Source organism: Tachyglossus aculeatus, chromosome 3, assembly GCF_015852505.1.
Source record: "Tachyglossus aculeatus isolate mTacAcu1 chromosome 3, mTacAcu1.pri, whole genome shotgun sequence".
Classification (NCBI taxonomy): Eukaryota; Metazoa; Chordata; class Mammalia; order Monotremata; family Tachyglossidae; genus Tachyglossus; species Tachyglossus aculeatus.
Window position 1 is genome coordinate 82,906,712 of NC_052068.1, and position 18,543 is coordinate 82,925,254.

Genomic DNA, 18,543 nt, shown 5'->3' on the forward strand with positions numbered 1-18,543 from the left:
ACTATCCTTTATAAGTCTTCATCACATCATATCTAGTGTAGTATATCACCCTCTTCAATGGTCTCTCTGCTTCTGCCTCTTCCCCCTATAATCTGTACTATACATTACTGCACAGATCACAGTCCTAAACCATCATTCAGCATGCATGTTTCCTCAAAACTCTCAAATGGCTCTCTATGTCCCGTTCTGTCAAGCTAAAACTCCCTACCTCAAGGCTCTGCACCAACACACCTTACACATTAGCTCGCTTCGCCTGCTACCCCCCAACATAATAATAATTGTGTGGTATTTGTTAAGTGCTTACTGTGTGACAGGCACTGTACCTAAGCGCTGAGGTGGACACAAGCAAATTGGGTTGGATATAATCTCTGTTCCGCAAGGGGCTCCCAGTCTTAATCCCCATTTTTTACAGATGAGGGAACTGAGGCACAGTGAAGTGTAGCGACTTGTCTAAGGCCACACAGCAGATAAGTGGCAGAGTCTGGATTAGAACCCATGACCTTCTGACTCCCAGGGAGGCCCATGTGCTATCCACCTTGCCGCAGTCCTCCCACCCCTCTAACTGTTTAGCTTGCTCACACTGTTCTCCCATCTTGGAACTCCCACCCTGTCCAAATCTGACGGACCAAAGTCCGTCCCCTACTCAAAGCCCTCCAACATGTGCCTTCCCTGATTCAGACCCAGCACTCCATGACATATAAATCCATCCATCAGCCTTTTTTAGCACTTGTGTATATATTTTTATCTAATCATATGTTCAATTATTTGAGTACTCTAAATATTTTTTTGTCTGCTTCCTCCAATAGAGTGAAAATTCCTTGTGGGAGGTGATGTTTCAAATCCTTATTTTTTACATCCCAAGTGCTTACTAAACTGCAGTGCACCCAGGGAGCACTCAATAAATGTAACTACTATTACTGCTGCTACTACTGTTACTACTAGGTCATGGGTTCTAATCTTGGTGCCGCCACTTGTCTGCTGTTTGGCCCTGGGGAGTCACTTCACTTTTCTGGGCCTGTTACCTCATCTGTAAAATGGGGATTGAGGCTGTAAGCACCACGTGGGGGAGGGATCGTTCCAACCCAATTTGCTTGTATCCACCCTGGCGCTGAGCACAGTGCCTGGCATATAGCCAGCACTTAACAAATTCTACAAGTATTATTACTATTATTATTATTAATGCTGTTGCTGCTGCTGCTATGACTACTTCTACTACAACTACTACCAATAATAATGGTGATATTTATTAAGCCCTTGCTTGGTGCCAGGCACTGTATTAAGCGCTGGGATCAATACAAGCAAATCGGGTTGGACACAGTCGCTGTCCCACTTGGAGCTCACAGTATTAATCTCCACTTGACAAATGAAGTAACTGAGGCCTAGAGAAGTGATCTCCATCCAAACTGCTACCACGTTTATCCTATTTCCTCTCAATTACTGTATCAGCCTCCTTGCTGACCTCCCTGCCTCCAGTCTCTCTCCACTCCAGTCCATACTTCACTCTGCTGCCTGGATCATTTTCCTACAAAAAACGTTCAAACCCACTCCTCAAGAAACTCCAGTGGTTGCCCATCCACCTCCACAACCAACAAAAACTCCTCTCCACTGGCTTTAAAGCACTTAATCACTTTGTCCCCTCCTACCTCACCTGCCTACTCTCCTACAACAAGCCAGCCCTCACATTTTTCTCCTCTAATGCTAACCTTCTCACTGTACCTCTATCTCTTCTATCTCATTACCTATCTCTTGCCCATGTCCTGCCTCGAACACCCTCCCTCTTCATATCTGACTGACAACTACTCTCCCCCACCCAAAGCCTTATTTAAGGCCCATCTCCTCCAAGAGGCCTTTCGTGACTAAGCCCTCCTTTGCTTTCCTCCCACTCCCTTCTGCGTCACCCTGATTTACTCCCTTTCTTCATCCCCCCTCTCCCAACCCCACAGCTCTTACTTGCCCATCTGTAATATATCTGTAACAATTTATTTATGATTATCTGTTACCCCTCCTAGACTGTAAGCCCTTTGTGGGCAGGGAATGTGTTCATTGTTATATTGCACTCTCCCAGGAGCTTAGTACAGTCCAAAGAGTACAGTGGAGATTAATCAAATAAGATAAATAGGAACCAGAGCACAGCTAAATGTACATTAAAGCTGCAGTTAGCACAATACAGTAAAGTGCTTTGTATACAGTAAGCACTCAGTAAATACGATTGAATGAATGAATGAAAGTGAAGTGACTTGCCCAAGGTCATGCAGCACTCAAGTGGCAGAGCTGGGAATTAGAACCCAGTCCTGCTTACTACTACTACTACTACTACTACTACTACGGAAGCAGGATGGCTCAGTGGAAAGAGCACGGGCTTTGGAGTCAGAGGTCAGAGGTTCAAATCCCAGCTCTGCCATTTGTCAGCTGTGTGACTTTGGGCAAGTCACTTAACTTCTCTGGGCCTCAGTTACCTCATCTGGAAAATGGGGATTAAGACTGTGAGCCCCCCGTGGGACAACCTGATCACCTTGTAAACTCCCCAGCGCTTAGAACAGTGCTTTGCACATAGTAAGCGCTTAATAAATGCCATTATTATTATTGTTATTACTACAACAACAACAACAACAACTACTACTACTACTACTACTACTACTACTACTACTACTACTACTAGAGAAGCAGCGTGGCTTAGTGGAAAGAGCCTGGGCTTGGGAGTCAGAGGTCATGGGTTCGAATCCTGGCTCTGCCACTTGTCTGCTATATGACCTTGGAAAAGTCACTTAACTTCTCTGTGCTTCAGTTTCCTCATCTGTAAAATGGGGATTAAGATTGTGAGCCCCTATGTGGGGCAACCCAATACAAATCTTGTATCTACCCAAGTGCTTAGAACAGTGCTTGGCACATAGTAAGTGCTTAACAAATACCATTATTATTACTACTACTACTACTACTGTCATCCTGAAATCCTCAAGCCAGTTCAGAATGCCTGGACGGCCTGCCTATGGTGTGAACTTCCAACCCACACACTGAACCAGTACTGTCCAGGCAGAACCCCAACAGACTCAGCACAATAGAAACAGAAATGATGAGCCAACTGTTCACTGTCTCCATTTCCTTGGAATGCAGCCCTTTGTCTGTAGGTAGTGAAATCAAAACAAGCATATACCCGCCTCCCACAATTACTAAAGCAGCAGGAAACTATGACTAACTGACCAACTAGCATTTTCAAAAGTTCCAGTAGCCCCTTACTAAATATTTCCTCAGGTTAAGTCTTTATCTCTATTATTTTACCTCAGTTGCTCTCCTCTATCTCTGTTCCTCTTTGAGCTGTAGAGTGCACTGCATCTAACTACACCTATGTTCTCATCCCAAGTGGATGGTAATAAACTGTTACATTTTTTTTTTCCTGGATGGACTTAAAGGTGTCATTCTGCTTTCTGGCATGGAGTTACAATAGCACTACAATATTAACTCTAGGAGGGAGTTGGGTGATAGCAGATTTAGCCAATCAATCAATCAACCAATGTAAAATAGTAATTCATTCATTCATTCATATTTATTGAGCGCTTATTGTGTGCAAAGCACCCTAGTGTATTGTGCTAACTGCAGATTTAAATTGAATGACTAGGCCAAGGTCACCCAGCAGACTAGCAGCAGAGCTGGGATTAGAGTTTAGGTCCTATTTTTTTCCATCAAGCCACACTGCATCGCTATTTTCATTCTTTATTGGGTTGGGGGGGTTTTCCTGATAAATCCTAAAACGATCCAGAATGCCTTCGCGGTAGCTGATATATTAAAATAAGGTGGAAATATTTTCTTGGACTCTTTCTCAACGCAAGGAACATAGCACATACTTACTTAGCCCTGCTGTAGTTCCTATTTACCTAATATGATTAATCCCCACCTTACTCTTTAGACTTCACAGGATAGGAGAACCAGTTCTCCGAAGTAGTATCTTAAAGTAAACATTTTTATTGGGGAAAAAAGAAAGTGGTTATTTAGCACTATGATCGCAACACGTGTTCTTACATTCCAAGAGAGTCACCAAGCACAAAACAAATGGTATAAACAGATAATTTGAGCTATCCATGAAGTGGGGCAAATGCAATTTTGATAATTTGGCAAACTTGGTAGTTTATGACTGTTTCCAAGCTACCAAGTTTAGTAGTTTTTAAATGGAAATGTTCTAGAAAAGCACCAAGTAATTGTTCTAGCAAAAATTCACTAACAATATAGTACAATTTGAGCTAGTAATCCTGCCATCTCTGAAATGATAGGTGCCCTAAACTTCTTGGCCTCACCTGGAAAACAACTTTCCACCTCCTAACAAAAAGAAAATGCCAAGAAAGCCTCCTCCCAAGTGGTGGCAGTTGGTTGGTTTGCACCTGCTGCGGCACCTGCAAGGTGCCAGATCACAGAGGGGGATAATTTCCTTTGTTTGTTTGATTGAATTTACTCACAAAAACCTCTCTTGTTCTTAACTTTCACTTTTATCCTAAAGAGAAGACAGCAGGACCCTTTCAAGTGCCAGTCTGAGGGAAGGAGCCTCAACACACCCTCCTATTACTTAATAAAGCATTGTTTCTCTATTTGAGCTTTGTGACAGTTGCAAGGAGTTAATTGCATTACACGAGAATACACTTTTCTACAGGGGAGAGAAGTTTATTTTATTATTTGTAAGGCTAAAGGAAAAAATAAATACACTCAACCGATTGGAGCTACAGAAAATAACCGTGCTGTATAAATGCAAAGAATTGTGTTTAGTATTTTCAAGTTACCCACCTAAGACATATAAGCATATACCAACTTTTTTTGTTTATTTGACAGTTGCAAGGAGTTAATTGCATTACACGAGAATACACTTTTCTACAGGGGAGAGAAGTTTATTTTATTATTTGTAAGGCTAAAGGAAAAAATAAATACACTCAACCGATTGGAGCTACAGAAAATAACCGTGCTGTATAAATGCAAAGAATTGTGTTTAGTATTTTCAAGTTACCCACCTAAGACATATAAGCATATACCAACTTTTTTTGTTTATTTGACAGTTGCAAGGAGTTAATTGCATTACACGAGAATACACTTTCTACAGGGGAGAGAAGTTTATTTTATTATTTGTAAGGCTAAAAGAAAAAATAAATACACTCAACCGATTGGAGCTACAGAAAATAACCGTGCTGTATAAATGCAAAGAATTGTGTTTAGTATTTTCAAGTTACCCACCTAAGACATGTAAGCACATACCAACTTTTTTTGTTTATTTGTAATGGTATTTGGGGAGCGCTTATTATGTTCCAGGGATCGTACTAAGCGCTGAGGCAGATAATGAGAAGCAGCATGGCGTAGTGAATACAGCGCAGGCCTGGGAGTCGGAAGGTCATGGGTTCTAATTCCAGCCCGCCACCTGTCTGCTGTGTGACCTTGGGCAAGTCACTTCACCTCTCTGGGCCTCTGTTCCCTCATCTCTAAAATGGAGATTGAGACTGTGAGCCCTACGGGGGACAGGGACCGTGTCCAACTTGATTTGCCTGTATCCACCCCAGCGCTTAGTACAGTGCCTGGAACATGGTAAGCCCTCAACAGATACTATAATAATTATTATTAATTATTATTAATAATTGGTTGGATGCAGTCCATGGCCCACATAGAGCTCACAGCCTTAATACCCATTTTGCATAGGAGGCACAAAGAAGTTGAATGACTTGGCCAAGGTCACCCAGCAGACTAGCGGCAGAGCCGGGATTAGAGTTTAGGTCCTCTATTTTTCCATCAAGCCACACTGCATCGCTATTTTCATTCTTTGTTGGGTTGGGGGTTTTTGCCTGATAAATCCTAAAACGATCCAGAATGCCTTCACGGTAGCTGATATATTAAAATGAGGTGGAAATATTTTCTTGGACTCTTTCTTGACGCAAGGAACATAGCACATAGCAGAAATAGTGCTACGGGATTTCCATAACATCACTGTCGAGCCAGCTCACTGTTGCAATTTGCTATGAGATCTATTACTTCCCATTTCTAGCAATATTTTGTATTTTTGTATTTTGTATTTTGTATTATGTATATATGTATATATGTTTGTACATATTTATTACTCTATTTATTTATTTATTTATTTTACTTGTACATATCTATTCTATTTATTTTATTTTGTTAGTATGTTTGGTTTTGTTCTCTGTCTCCCCCTTTTAGACTGTGAGCCCACTGTTGGGTAGGGACTGTCTCTATATGTTGCCAACTTGTACTTCCCAAGCGCTTAGTACAGTGCTCTGCACACAGTAAGCGCTCAATAAATATGACTGATGATGATGAATATTTTGCTCACCGACACCATTGATTGCACGCTATTAATAATAATGATGGTATTTGTTAAAAGCTTACTATGTGCAAAGCACTGTTCTAAGTGTGGGGAGGTTACAAAGTGATCAGGTTGTCCCACGGGGGGCTCACAGTTTTAATCCCCATTTTACAGATGAGGGAACTGAGGCACAGAGAAGTGAAGTGACTTGTCGAGCATGCATTACTGTTACCGCATCGTAGATGCAGATTGCAGAAAATAAAGCAGCAGGACCTTTGAAGCACATTTTATACAGAGCAAAGGATGGGAATGGCTCATAGGCTTATTTTTAAAGGAACCCGAGACATTTTGTTGTGGTCAGATTTAGACTAATGCCACTTCGTTTTTCCTTTATTTAGAAAAGTTTACCCAAATTTCATAGTTATTTGATGTCAGAACGCCCAAGTCGGGATTACTGGTTAGTGAAACATTGGTTAAACTGAGGCCAAGGCTTAAAAAAATGTGGTGGGGAAGGAGGACGTTGACATTAGGAAGCCTTCTATTAATGTGTGTAGGCCCAATTTTTCATGTTATATATGGATAGTGTTAGGGAGAACTTTTCAAGACAATCGGTGAAATATGTTTGCATGTGTTCTTATCTGGAGTTATAAAGTACATTTTCTCCTAGGAGAGCCTAGCCAAGAACAGAAGATTCCTGATTATACTAATCTTCACTAACTCCTCCCTTCTCATCACTGTAGTTTTGTCCTTCGAAGTCTCAGTCTTAATATACCAGATGGCTTCTGCGCTTCACTCGCAAAGATCTGATGCAATAGAGCAATCGGGCAAGTTGATAGTCTGCTAAGTAAAGAATGAAGAAAAAAAAAAAAACCGGGCCCACCCGGAACGAACCGGAACTGGGAGATGATTTGGCTAATCCGGCCCTCCCCTATTAATACATTTTTCTCTCCTACTCCTCCTTGCTAACATCTTGTTCCCATTTCAATCCCTTGTCCCATTCCAGCGGTTATCATCATCTCGTTTCCTTCCCTTCTCTTGCCACTTCAGTCTCATTCTCTCCTACTGCCCTTTCCCACAACCCCCAAACCAATTTCCCTCTAACCTCCAAACTTCCCCCCTCTAGACTGTACCCTCTTTGTGGGCAGGGCACGTGTCTGCCAACTAACTCTGTTATATTGTTATATTCTGCTATATAAAAACATGTATAATGTTATATATGTTGTACATAACTCTGTTATATTCCTCCAGGAAGCCTTCCCTGACTGAGCCCTCCTTCCTCTTCTCCCATTACTTTCTGCGCCACTCATACTTGCTCCTTCATTCATCCTCCCTCCCTTCCACACAGCATATATTATAGATCTGTAATGTATTTATTCATTCGTATATTTGTTTATCTTTTTATGTATGTATGTATTTATTTATAATAATAATAATGGCATTTATTAAGCGCTTACTATGTGCAAAGCACTGTTCTAAGCGCTGGGGAGGTTACAAGGTGATCAGGTTGTCCCACGGCGGGCTCACAGTCTTAATCCCCATTTTCCAGATGAGGTAATTGAGGCCCAGAGAAGCGAAGTGACTTGCCCAAAGTCACACAGCTAAGTGGCGGAGCCAGGATTTGAACCCACGACCTCCGACTCCAAAGCCCGGGCTCTTTCCACTGAGCCATGCTGCTTCCATTTATTTATTTATATTAATGTCTGTCTTCCCCTCTAGACTATGAGCACGTTGTGGGCGGGTCTTATTTTATACTGTACTCTTCCAAGCGTTTAGTACAGTGTTTTGCACATAGTACGCTCTCAATAAATATGATTAATAATAATAATTGCAATATTGTACTCTCCTCAAGTGTTGTAGTACAGTGCTGTATACACAGTAAGGGCTCAATAAATACGATTGAATGGCTGATTGATTGATTGACTGATTGATTATTGACACGTAGCTGGTCGAGTTTAGCACTCTGTCCTGAACAAGCCTCAGGGGGCTGGATCGGTGTGGGGCTGGTATCAGGGGTGTATTTTGACAAGGACGCTCAGGCCTTGGTTAATAATGGTGGCATTTATTAAGCACTTACTATGTGCAAAGCACTCCCCAGGGGCAAACTTCGGTTTCTCCAGTTTCCCCCGAGTGTTTAGACTGGATATATTAATAAGGATAATAATAATAATAATAATAATAATGGTATTTGTTAAGCATTTACTATGTACCAGGCACTGTTCTAAACGCTGGGTTAGATACAAGATATTCGGGTTGGACACAGTCCCTGTCCTACACAGGGCTCACGGTCTTTATCCTCAATTTACAGATGAGGTAACTGAGGCCCAGAGAAGTGAAGTGGCTTGGCCAAGGTCACACAGCAGACAAGTGGTGGAGTTGGGATTAGAACCCATGACCTTAATAATGATAGTATTTGTTAAGCGCTTACTCTGCGCAAAACACTGTTCCAAGCACTGGGTGGGGGGAATCCAGGGTGATTAGGTTGTCCCACGTGGGGCTCACAGTCTAAACCCCCATTTTCCAGATGAGGTAACTGAGGCACAGAGAAATTAAGTGACTTGCCCAAGGTCACACAGCAGACAAGTGGCAGAGCAGGGATTCGAACCCATGACCTCTGACTCCCAAGCCCGTACTCCCTCCACTGAGCCGCACTGCTTCTCGGTGATGGCATTTGCTAAGCGCTTCACTGTGTGCCAAGCACTGCTCTAAGCACTGGGGCAGATACAAGGTAATCAGGTTGTCCCATGTGGGTCTCACAGTCTTAACCCCCATTTTTCAGATGAGGTAACTGAGGCACAGAGAAGTGAAGCGACTTGCCCAAAGTCACACTGAGGAGGAATTAGAACCCATGACCTCTGACTCCCAAGCTCCTTCCACTAAAGCTACACTGCTTCGGACCCCTTGGGCCACTGTCTATTTATTTTATTTTGTTAGTACGTTTGGTTTTGTTCTCTGTTTCCCCTTTTTAGACTGTGAGCCCACTGTTGGGTAGGGACTGTCTCTCTATGTTGCCAACTTGTACTTCCCAAGCGCTTAGTCCAGTGCCCTGCACACAGTAAGCGCTCAATAAATACGATTGATTGATTGATTGATTGTCCTGGTGACAGCGGGGAAGCAGCGTGTGGAAGCACGCAAGATGGGGAATTAGCAGCTCCGGGTTTCAATCCGGATCCACCAGTTTCCCTTTGTGCAGTCTTGGGCCTCTCTGCTCCTCGCTTTTCACACGAGAAGCAGCGTGCCTCAGGGGAAAGAACACGGTTTGGGAAGTCAGAGGTCATGGGTTCTAATCCCGCCTCCACCACTTATCGGCTGTGTGACTTTGGGCAAGTCGCTTATTCATTCATTCATTCAATCGTATTTACTGAGCGCTTACTGTGTGCAGAGCACTGTACTAAGCCCTTGGGAAGTACAAGTTGGCAACATATAGAGACGGGCCCTACCCAACAGTGGGCTCACAGTCTGGAAGGGGGAGGCAACTTCTCTGTGCCTCAGTTACCTCATCTGTAAAATGGGGATTAAGACTGTGAGCCCCACGTGGGACAACCTGATCACCCTGTATCCCCCAGTGCTTAGAACAGTGCTGTGCACATAGTAAGCACTTAACAAATACCATCATTATTGAGAAGCAGCGTGGCTCAGTGGAAAGAGCCCGGGCTTGGGAGTCAGAGGTCATGGGTTCGAATCCCGACTCTGCCACATGTCTGCTGTGTGACCTTGGGCAAGTCACTTAACTTCTCTGAGCCTCAGTTACCTCATCTGTAAAATGGGGATTAAGACTGTGAGCCCCCCGTGGGACAACCTGACCACCTTGTATCCCCCCCAGCGCTTAGAACAGTGCTTTGCACATAGTAAGCACTTAACAAATACCATCATTATTAAGAAGCAGCGTGGCTCAGTGGAAAGAGCCCGGGCTTGGGAGTCAGAGGTCATGGGTTCGAATCCCGACTCTGCCACATGTCTGCTGTGTGACCTTGGGCAAGTCACTTAACTTCTCTGAGCCTCAGTTACCTCATCTGTAAAAAGGGGATTAAGACTGTGAGCCCCACGTGGGACAACCTGATCACCCTGTATCCCCCTGTGCTTAGAACAGTGCTTTGCACATACTAATCGCTTAATACCATCATTATTAAGAAGCAGCGTGGCTCAGTGGAAAGAGCCCCGGCTTGGGAGTCAGAGGTCATGGGTTCGAATCCCGACTCTGCCACATGTCTGTTGTGTGACCTTGGGCAAGTCACTTAACTTCTCTGAGCCTCAGTTACCTCATCTGTAAAATGGGGATGAAGACTGAGCCCCACGTGGGACAACCTGATCACCTTGTATCCCCCCCCAGCGCTTAGAACAGTAATAATAATAATAATAGCATTTATTAAGCGCTTACTGTGTGCAAAGTACATAGTACTTTGCACACAGTAAGCGCTTAACAAATGCCATCATTATCATTACTATCATCTGTAAAATGGGGATAAATTACTTGTTCTTCATCCCCTTTAGACTGTGAGCCCCGTGTGATGTAGGAGCTGTGTCTGATAAGATGATCTTGAACCTGCCAGTGTTTAGCAACCAAGTGCTTAACAGGAAACATCGCTATCAAATCACCTCTCTGAAACTCGGCTACCCCTCCTGAAAAACGGTGCTAAAATGCCTTCCTTAAACCCCGTCTCTAATGGAGATAAGATGGCTAACATCCCTATCCTCAGAAAGCAAATCCTACTTCGGACAGGGGCTGTGCCTAACTTGATTATCTTATATCTACTTCGGCGTGATAAGCCCAATAAACAATGTATCAAGAAACATTGTGGCTTAGTGGCTAGCGCCTGGGAGTCAAAAGGTCATGGGTTCTATTCCCGCCTCTGCCGCTTGTCAGCTGTGTGACTTTGGGCATGTCCCTTCACTTCTCTGGGCCTCAGTTACCTCATCTGTAAAATGGGCATGAAGACTGTGAGGCCCCCGTGGGACAACCTGATCACCTTGTAACCTCCCTAGCGCTTAGAACTGTGCTTTGCACATAGTAAGTGCTTAATAAATGTCATTATTATTATTATTCTCTGAGCCTCAGTTACCTCATCTGTAAAATGGGCATGAAGACTGTGAGCCCCCCGTGGGACAACCTGATCACCTTGTAACCTCCCTAGCGCTTAGAACAGTGCTTTGCATATAGTAAGCGCTTAATAAAAGCCATTTTTTTTCCAGCGCTTAGAACAGCGGCTTAGTGGCTAGGGCCTGGGGGTCAAAAGGTCATGGGTTCTATTCCCGCCTCTGCCGCTTGTCAGCTGTGTGACTTTGGGCATGTCCCTTCACTTCTCTGGGCCTCAGTTACCTCATCTGTAAAATGGGCATGAAGACTGTGAGCCCCCCGTGGGACAACCTGATCACCTTGTAACCTCCCTAGCGCTTAGAACTGTGCTTTGCACATAGTAAGTGCTTAATAAATGTCATTATTATTATTATTATTCTCTGAGCCTCAGTTACCTCATCTGTAAAATGGGCATGAAGACTGTGAGCCCCCCGTGGGACAACCTGATCACCTTGTAACCTCCCTAGCGCTTAGAACAGTGCTTTGCATATAGTAAGCGCTTAATAAAAGCCATTTTTTTCCAGCGCTTAGAACAGCGGCTTAGTGGCTAGGGCTTGGGAGTCAAAAGGTCATGGGTTCTATTCCCGGCTCTGCCGCTTGTCAGCTGTGTGACTTTGGGCAAGTCACTTCACTTCTCTGGGATTCAGTTACCTCATCTGTAAAATGGGCATGAAGACTGTGAGCCCGCCGTGGGACAACCTGATCACCTTGTAACCTCCCTAGCGCTTAGAACAGTGCTTTGCATATAGTAATCAATTAATAAAAGCCATTTTTTTTCCAGCGCTTAGAACAGCGGCTTAGTGGCTAGGGCCTGGGGGTCAAAAGGTCATGGGTTCTATTCCCGGCTCTGCCGCTTGTCAGCTGTGTGACTTTGGGCAAGTCCCTTCACTTCTCTGGGCCTCAGTTACCTCATCTGTAAAATGGGCATGAAGACTGTGAGGCCCCCGTGGGACAACCTGATCACCTTGTAACCTCCCTAGCGCTTAGAACAGTGCTTTGCACACAGTAAGCGCTTAGTAAATGTCATTATTATTATTATTATTCTCTGAGCTTCAGTCACCTCATCTGTAAAACGGGGATTGAGACTGGGAGCACCGCGTGGGACAGGGACTGCCCCACCTGATTATCTTGTATCCACCTCAGCGCTTAGAACAGTGCCTGGCACTTACCAAATATTACAATTATTATTAGTAAGCGCTTGACAAAAATGCCACAATTATAAGATAGAACAGCCATTGGGTTCAGTGCATTCTTCTGCATCTAGGCTGTAAAATCGCTGTGGGCAGGGAACGGCCTGTTAAAATTCCGTTGTAGTGTAGTCTCGAGCGCTTAGTACAGTGCTGTGCGCCTAGTAAGTGCTTGCTAAATACACTGATTGAGTGAGTGATTAATCACGAATGGGTGGAGCGTGGTAGCTGCCCGCTTTGTGATCTTCACCGCGCAAGGTAGTCCTTTAAGGCAGAGGTGACACGCGTGGCGTAGTGGAAAGAGCCCGGGCTTGAGTTCTAATTCCGCTTCCTCCACTTGTCAGCTGTGTGGCTTCGGGCAAGTCACTTCACTTTTCTGTGCCTCAGTTCCCTCCTCTGAAAAATGGGGATGAAGACCGTGAGCCCCAACGTGGGACAACCTGATGACCTAATATCTGCCCCAGCTCTTAGAACACTGCGTCGCACATAGTAAGCGCCCAACAAATACCATCATCATTACTATTATTGTGCCAGGAAACGTGCCTGCTAACATTCCATTGCACTGTAGTCTCGAGCGCTTAGTACAGCTCTGCAACTAAATCCACTGATTGAGCGAGCGATTGGCAGCGCTCAGAACACCGCCCAGCGCTTAGAACAGTGCCTCGCACATAGTAAGGGCTTAACAAATGCCATTATGATTATTACTATTATTAATTATTATTGCTCGCGACAGGGTGGAGCGCAGCAGTGTCCCGTGCAGGAGGCCTTCCCAGACTGAGCCCCCTTTTTCCTCTCCTCCTCCCCATCCCCCTTCCCCTTCCCCTTCCCCTCTGTCTATATTTGTACAGATTTATTACTTTATTCATTTTACTTGGACATATTGACTATTCTATTTATTTTGTTGATGATGTGCATATATGGCTGTTTGTTCTGAGGATTTTGACACCTGTCTACATGTTTTGTTTTGCTGTCTGTCTCCCCCTTCTAGATTGGGAGCCCGTTGTTGGGTAGGAAGCGTCTCTCTATGTTGCAGACTTGTACTTCCCAAGCGCTTAGGACAGTGCTCAGCACACAGTAAGCGCTCAGTAAATATGATTGAATGAATGAATGAATAATTCTATTTAATCTGACGATTTTGATACCTGTCTACATGTTTTGTTTTGCTGTCTGTCTCCCCCTTCTAGACTGGAAGCCCATTGTGGGGTAAGGATCGTCTCTCTTTGTTGCCGACTTGTACTTCCCAAGCGCTTAGGGCAGTGCTCAGCACACAGTAAGCGCTCAATAAATACGATTGAATGACTGAGTGAATAATTCTTTTTATTCTGATGATTTTGACACCTGTCTACCTGTTTTGTTTTGCTGTCTGTCTCCCCCTTCTAGACTGGGAGCCCGTTGTGGGGTAAGGACCGTCTCTCTATGTGGCCGACTTGGAATTCCCAAGCGCTTAGTCCAGTGCTCGGCACCCAGTAAGCGCTCAATAAATACGATTGAATGGATGATGGTAGAGAAGCAGCGTGGCTCAGTGGAAGGAGCCCGGGCTTGGGAGTCAGAGGTCATGGGTTCAAATCCCAGCCCCACCGCTTGTCAGCTGTGTGACTTGGGGTAAGTCACTAAACTTCTCTGGGCCTCAGTTCCCTCATCTGTAAAATGGGGATTAAGATTGTGAGCCCCACATTCATTCATTCAATCGTATTTATTGAGCGCTTACTGTGTGCAGAGCACTAATAATAATAATAATAATATTTATTAAGCGCTTAATATGTGCAAACCACTGTTCTAAGCTCTGGGGAGGTTACAAGGTGGTCAGGTTGTCCCACGGATGGCTCCAACTTACAGCGCTACCTGGCAGAGTATCATCATCATCATAATTTTGGTATTTGTTAAGCGCTATGTGCAAAGCGCTGTACTAAGCGCTTGGGAAGTACAAGTCGGCAACATATAGAGACGGTCCCTACCCAACAACGGGCTCAATCAATCAATCAATCAATCAATCGTATTTATTGAGCGCTTACTGTGTGCAAAGCACTGTACTAAGCACTTGGGAAGTACAAGTTGGCAACATATAGAGACAGTCCCTGCCCAACAGTGGGCTCACAGTCTAGAAGACTACCTCATGGGACAACCTGATCACTTTGTATCCTCCCCAGCGCTGAGAACGCTGCTTTGCACATAGTAAGTGCTTAACAAATACTCAAATGATGATGATGGTGATCTCCAGTGGCTACCAATCAACCTACGCATCAGGCAGAAACTCCTCACCCTGGGCTTCAAGGCTGTCCATCACCTCGCCCCCTCCTACCTCACCTCCCTTCTCTCCTTCTCCAGCCCAGCCCGCACCCCCAGCTCCTCTGCCGCTGACCTCCTCACTGTGCCTCATTCTTCCCTGTTCCACCGTCGACCCCCGGCCCACGTCCTCCCCCTGGCCTGGACAGCCCTCCCTCCGCACATCCGCCAAGCTAGCTCTCTTCCTCCCTTCAAAGCCCTACTGAGCGCTCACCTCCTCCAGGAGGCCTTCCCACACTGAGCCCCCTCCTTCCTCTCCCCCTCCTCCCTCTCCCCATCCCCCCGCCTTCCCTCCTTCCCCTCCCCACAGCACCTGTATACATGTATATATGTTTGTACGTATTTATCACTCTATTTATTTTACTTGTACATATTTATTCTATTTATTTTGTTAGTATGTTTTGTTTTGTTGTCTGTCTCCCCCTTCTAGACTGTGAGCCCGCTGCTGGGTAGGGACCGTCTCTATACGTTGCCAACTTGGACTTCCCAACCGCTTAATACAGTGCTCTGCACACAGTAGGCGCTCAATAAATCGTGGCTCAGTGGAAAGGGCACGGGCTTTGGAGTCAGAGGTCATGGGTTCAAATCCCGACTCCACCAGTTGTCAGCTGGGTGACTTTGGGCAAGTCACTTCACTTCTCTGTGCCTGTTACCTCACCTGTAAAACGTGGGTTAAGACTGTGAGCCCCCCGTGGGACAACCTGATCACCTTGCAACCTCCCCAGCGCTTAGAACAGTGCTTTGCACATAGTAAGCGCTTAATAAATGCCATTATTATTATTCCTTCTAGACTTTGAGCCCGCTGTAGGGTAGGGACCGTCACTATATGTTGCCAACTTGTACTTCCCAAGCGCTTAGGACAGTGCTCTGCACACAGTTAGCGCTCAATAAATTGTGGCTCAGTGGAAAGAGCCCGGGCTTTGGAGTCAGAGGTCATGGGTTCAAATCCCGGCTCTGCCAGTTGTCAGCTGTGTGACTTTGGGCAAGTCACTTCACTTCTCTGGGCCTGTTACCTCACCTGTAAAACGGGGGTTAAGACTGTGAGCCCCCCGTGGGACAACCTGATCACCTTGCAACCTCCCCAGCGCTTAGAACAGTGCTTTGCACATAGTAAGCGCTTAATAAATGCCATTATTATTATTCCTTCTAGACTTTGAGCCCGCTGTAGGGTAGGGACCGTCACTATATGTTGCCAACTTGTACTTCCCAAGCGCTTAGGACAGTGCTCTGCACACAGTTAGCGCTCAATAAATTGTGGCTCAGTGGAAAGAGCCCGGGCTTTGGAGTCAGAGGTCATGGGTTCAAATCCCGGCTCTGCCAGTTGTCAGCTGTGTGACTTTGGGCAAGTCACTTCACTTCTCTGGGCCTGTTACCTCACCTGTAAAATGGGGGTTAAGACTGTGAGCCCCCCGTGGGACAACCTGATCACCTTGCAACCTCCCCAGCGCTTAGAACAGTGCTTTGCACATAGTAAGCGCTTAATAAATGCCATTATTATTCCTTCTAGACTTTGAGCCCGCTGTAGGGTAGGGACCGTCACTATATGTTGCCAACTTGTACTTCCCAAGCGCTTAGGACAGTGCTCTGCACACAGTTAGCGCTCAATAAATTGTGGCTCAGTGGAAAGAGCCCGGGCTTTGGAGTCAGAGGTCATGGGTTCAAATCCCGGCTCTGCCAGTTGTCAGCTGTGTGACTTTGGGCAAGTCACTTCACTTCTCTGGGCCTGTTACCTCACCTGTAAAATGGGGGTTAAGACTGTGAGCCCCCCGTGGGACAACCTGATCACCTTGCAACCTCCCCAACGCTTAGAACAGTGCTTTGCACATAGTAAGCGCTTAATAAATGCCATTATTATGATTCCTTCTAGACTGTGAGCCGCTGTTGGGTAGGGACCGTCTCTACATGTTGCCAACTTGTACTTCCCAAGCGGTTAGGACACTGGTCTGCACACGGTAAGCGCTCAATAAATACGATTGAATGAATGAATGTTGGCCCCGCTAGGGAGTGCTGTAATACTACTACTACTACTAATAATAATGGTGGTATTTGTTAAGCACTTACTATGTGCAAAGCACTGTTCTAAGCGCTGGGGGTATACAAGGTGATCAGGTTGTCCCATGTGGGGCTCACAGTCTTAATCCCCATTTTACAGATGAGGGTACTGAGGCACAGAGAAGTGAAGTGACTTGCCCAAAGTCCCACAGCTGACAGGTGGTGGAGCGGGATTTGAACCCATGACCTCTGACTCCAAAGCCTGGGCTCTTTCCACTGAGCCATGCTGCTTAGTAAGTCGGGGCTGCCACTGTGCCTGGTGCCGGGAAGAAGGTGAGGTGGTGGAGTGCCCCAAAGTGCCACAGTCTTCCCTCTTCTAGACTGTGAGCCCGCTGTTGGGTAGGGACCATCTCTATATGTTGCCGACTTGGACTTCCCAAGCGCTTAGTACGGTGCTCTGCACACAGTAAGCGCTCAATAAATACAAATGAATGAATGAATGATGCACACAGTAAGCGCTCAATAAATACGATTGAAGGAATGAATGAATGATGCACACAGTCAGCGCTTAATAAATACGATTGAAGGAATGAATGAATGAGGCACACAGTCAGCGCTCAATAAATACGATTGAAGGAATGAATGATGCACACAGTCAGCACTCAATAAATACGATTGAAGGAATGAATGATGCACACAGTCAGCGCTCAATAAATACGATTGAAGGAATGAATGATGCCCACAGTCAGTGCTCAATAAATACTATTGAATGAATGAATGATGCCCACAGCCAGCGCTCAATAAATACGATTGAAGGAAGGAATGAATGAATGATGCACACAGTCAGCGCTCAATAAGTACGATTGAATGAAAAAATGATGCACACAGTCAGCACTCAATAAATAGGATTGAAGGAATGAATGAATGATGCCCACAGTCAGCCCTCAATAAATACGATTGAAGGAAGGAATGAATGAATGATGCCCACAGTCAGCGCTCAATAAATACGACCGAAGGAATGAATGATGCACACAGTCAGCGCTCAATAGATCCGATCGAAGGAATGAATGATGCCCACAGTCAGCGCTCAATAAATACTATTGAATGAATGAATGATGCCCACAGTCAGCGCTCAATAAATACGATTGAAGGAAGGAATGAATGAATGATGCACACAGTCAGCGCTCGATAAATACGATTGAATGAATGGATGAATGAATGATGCACACAGTCAGCGCTCAATAAGTACGATTGAATGAATAAATGATGCACACAGTCAGCGCTCAATAAATAGGATTGAAGGAATGAATGAATGATGCCCACAGTCAGCCCTCAATAAATGCGATTGAAGGAAGGAATGAATGAATGATGCACACAGTCAGTGCTCAATAAATACGACCGAAGGAATGAATGATGCCCACAGTCAGCGCTCAATAGATCCGATCGAAGGAATGAATGATGCCCACAGTCAGCGCTCAATAAATACTATTGAATGAATGAATGATGCCCACAGCCAGCACTCAATAAATACGATTGAAGGAAGGAATGAATGAATGATGCACACAGTCAGCGCTCGATAAATACGATTGAATGAATGGATGAATGAATGATGTACACAGTCAGCGCTCAATAAGTACGATTGAATGAATAAATGATGCACACAGTCAGCGCTCAATAAATAGGATTGAAGGAATGAATGAATGATGCCCACAGTCAGCCCTCAATAA

The 18,543-nt window shown here is 45.0% G+C and overlaps 1 protein-coding gene across 1 annotated transcript in view; it reads left to right on the top strand.

Moving 5' to 3' along the window:
* The first annotated feature begins 3,755 nt into the window (after positions 1 to 3,755).
* The window catches only part of MBD2 (methyl-CpG binding domain protein 2), a 97,562-nt gene continuing 82,774 nt past the window's right edge, over positions 3,756 to 18,543 (top strand). The window contains 3 exon segments of the mRNA XM_038743414.1: positions 3,756 to 3,766; positions 4,813 to 4,944; positions 5,034 to 5,102. Of these exon segments, the coding sequence (XP_038599342.1) occupies positions 3,756 to 3,766; positions 4,813 to 4,944; positions 5,034 to 5,102 (212 nt within the window).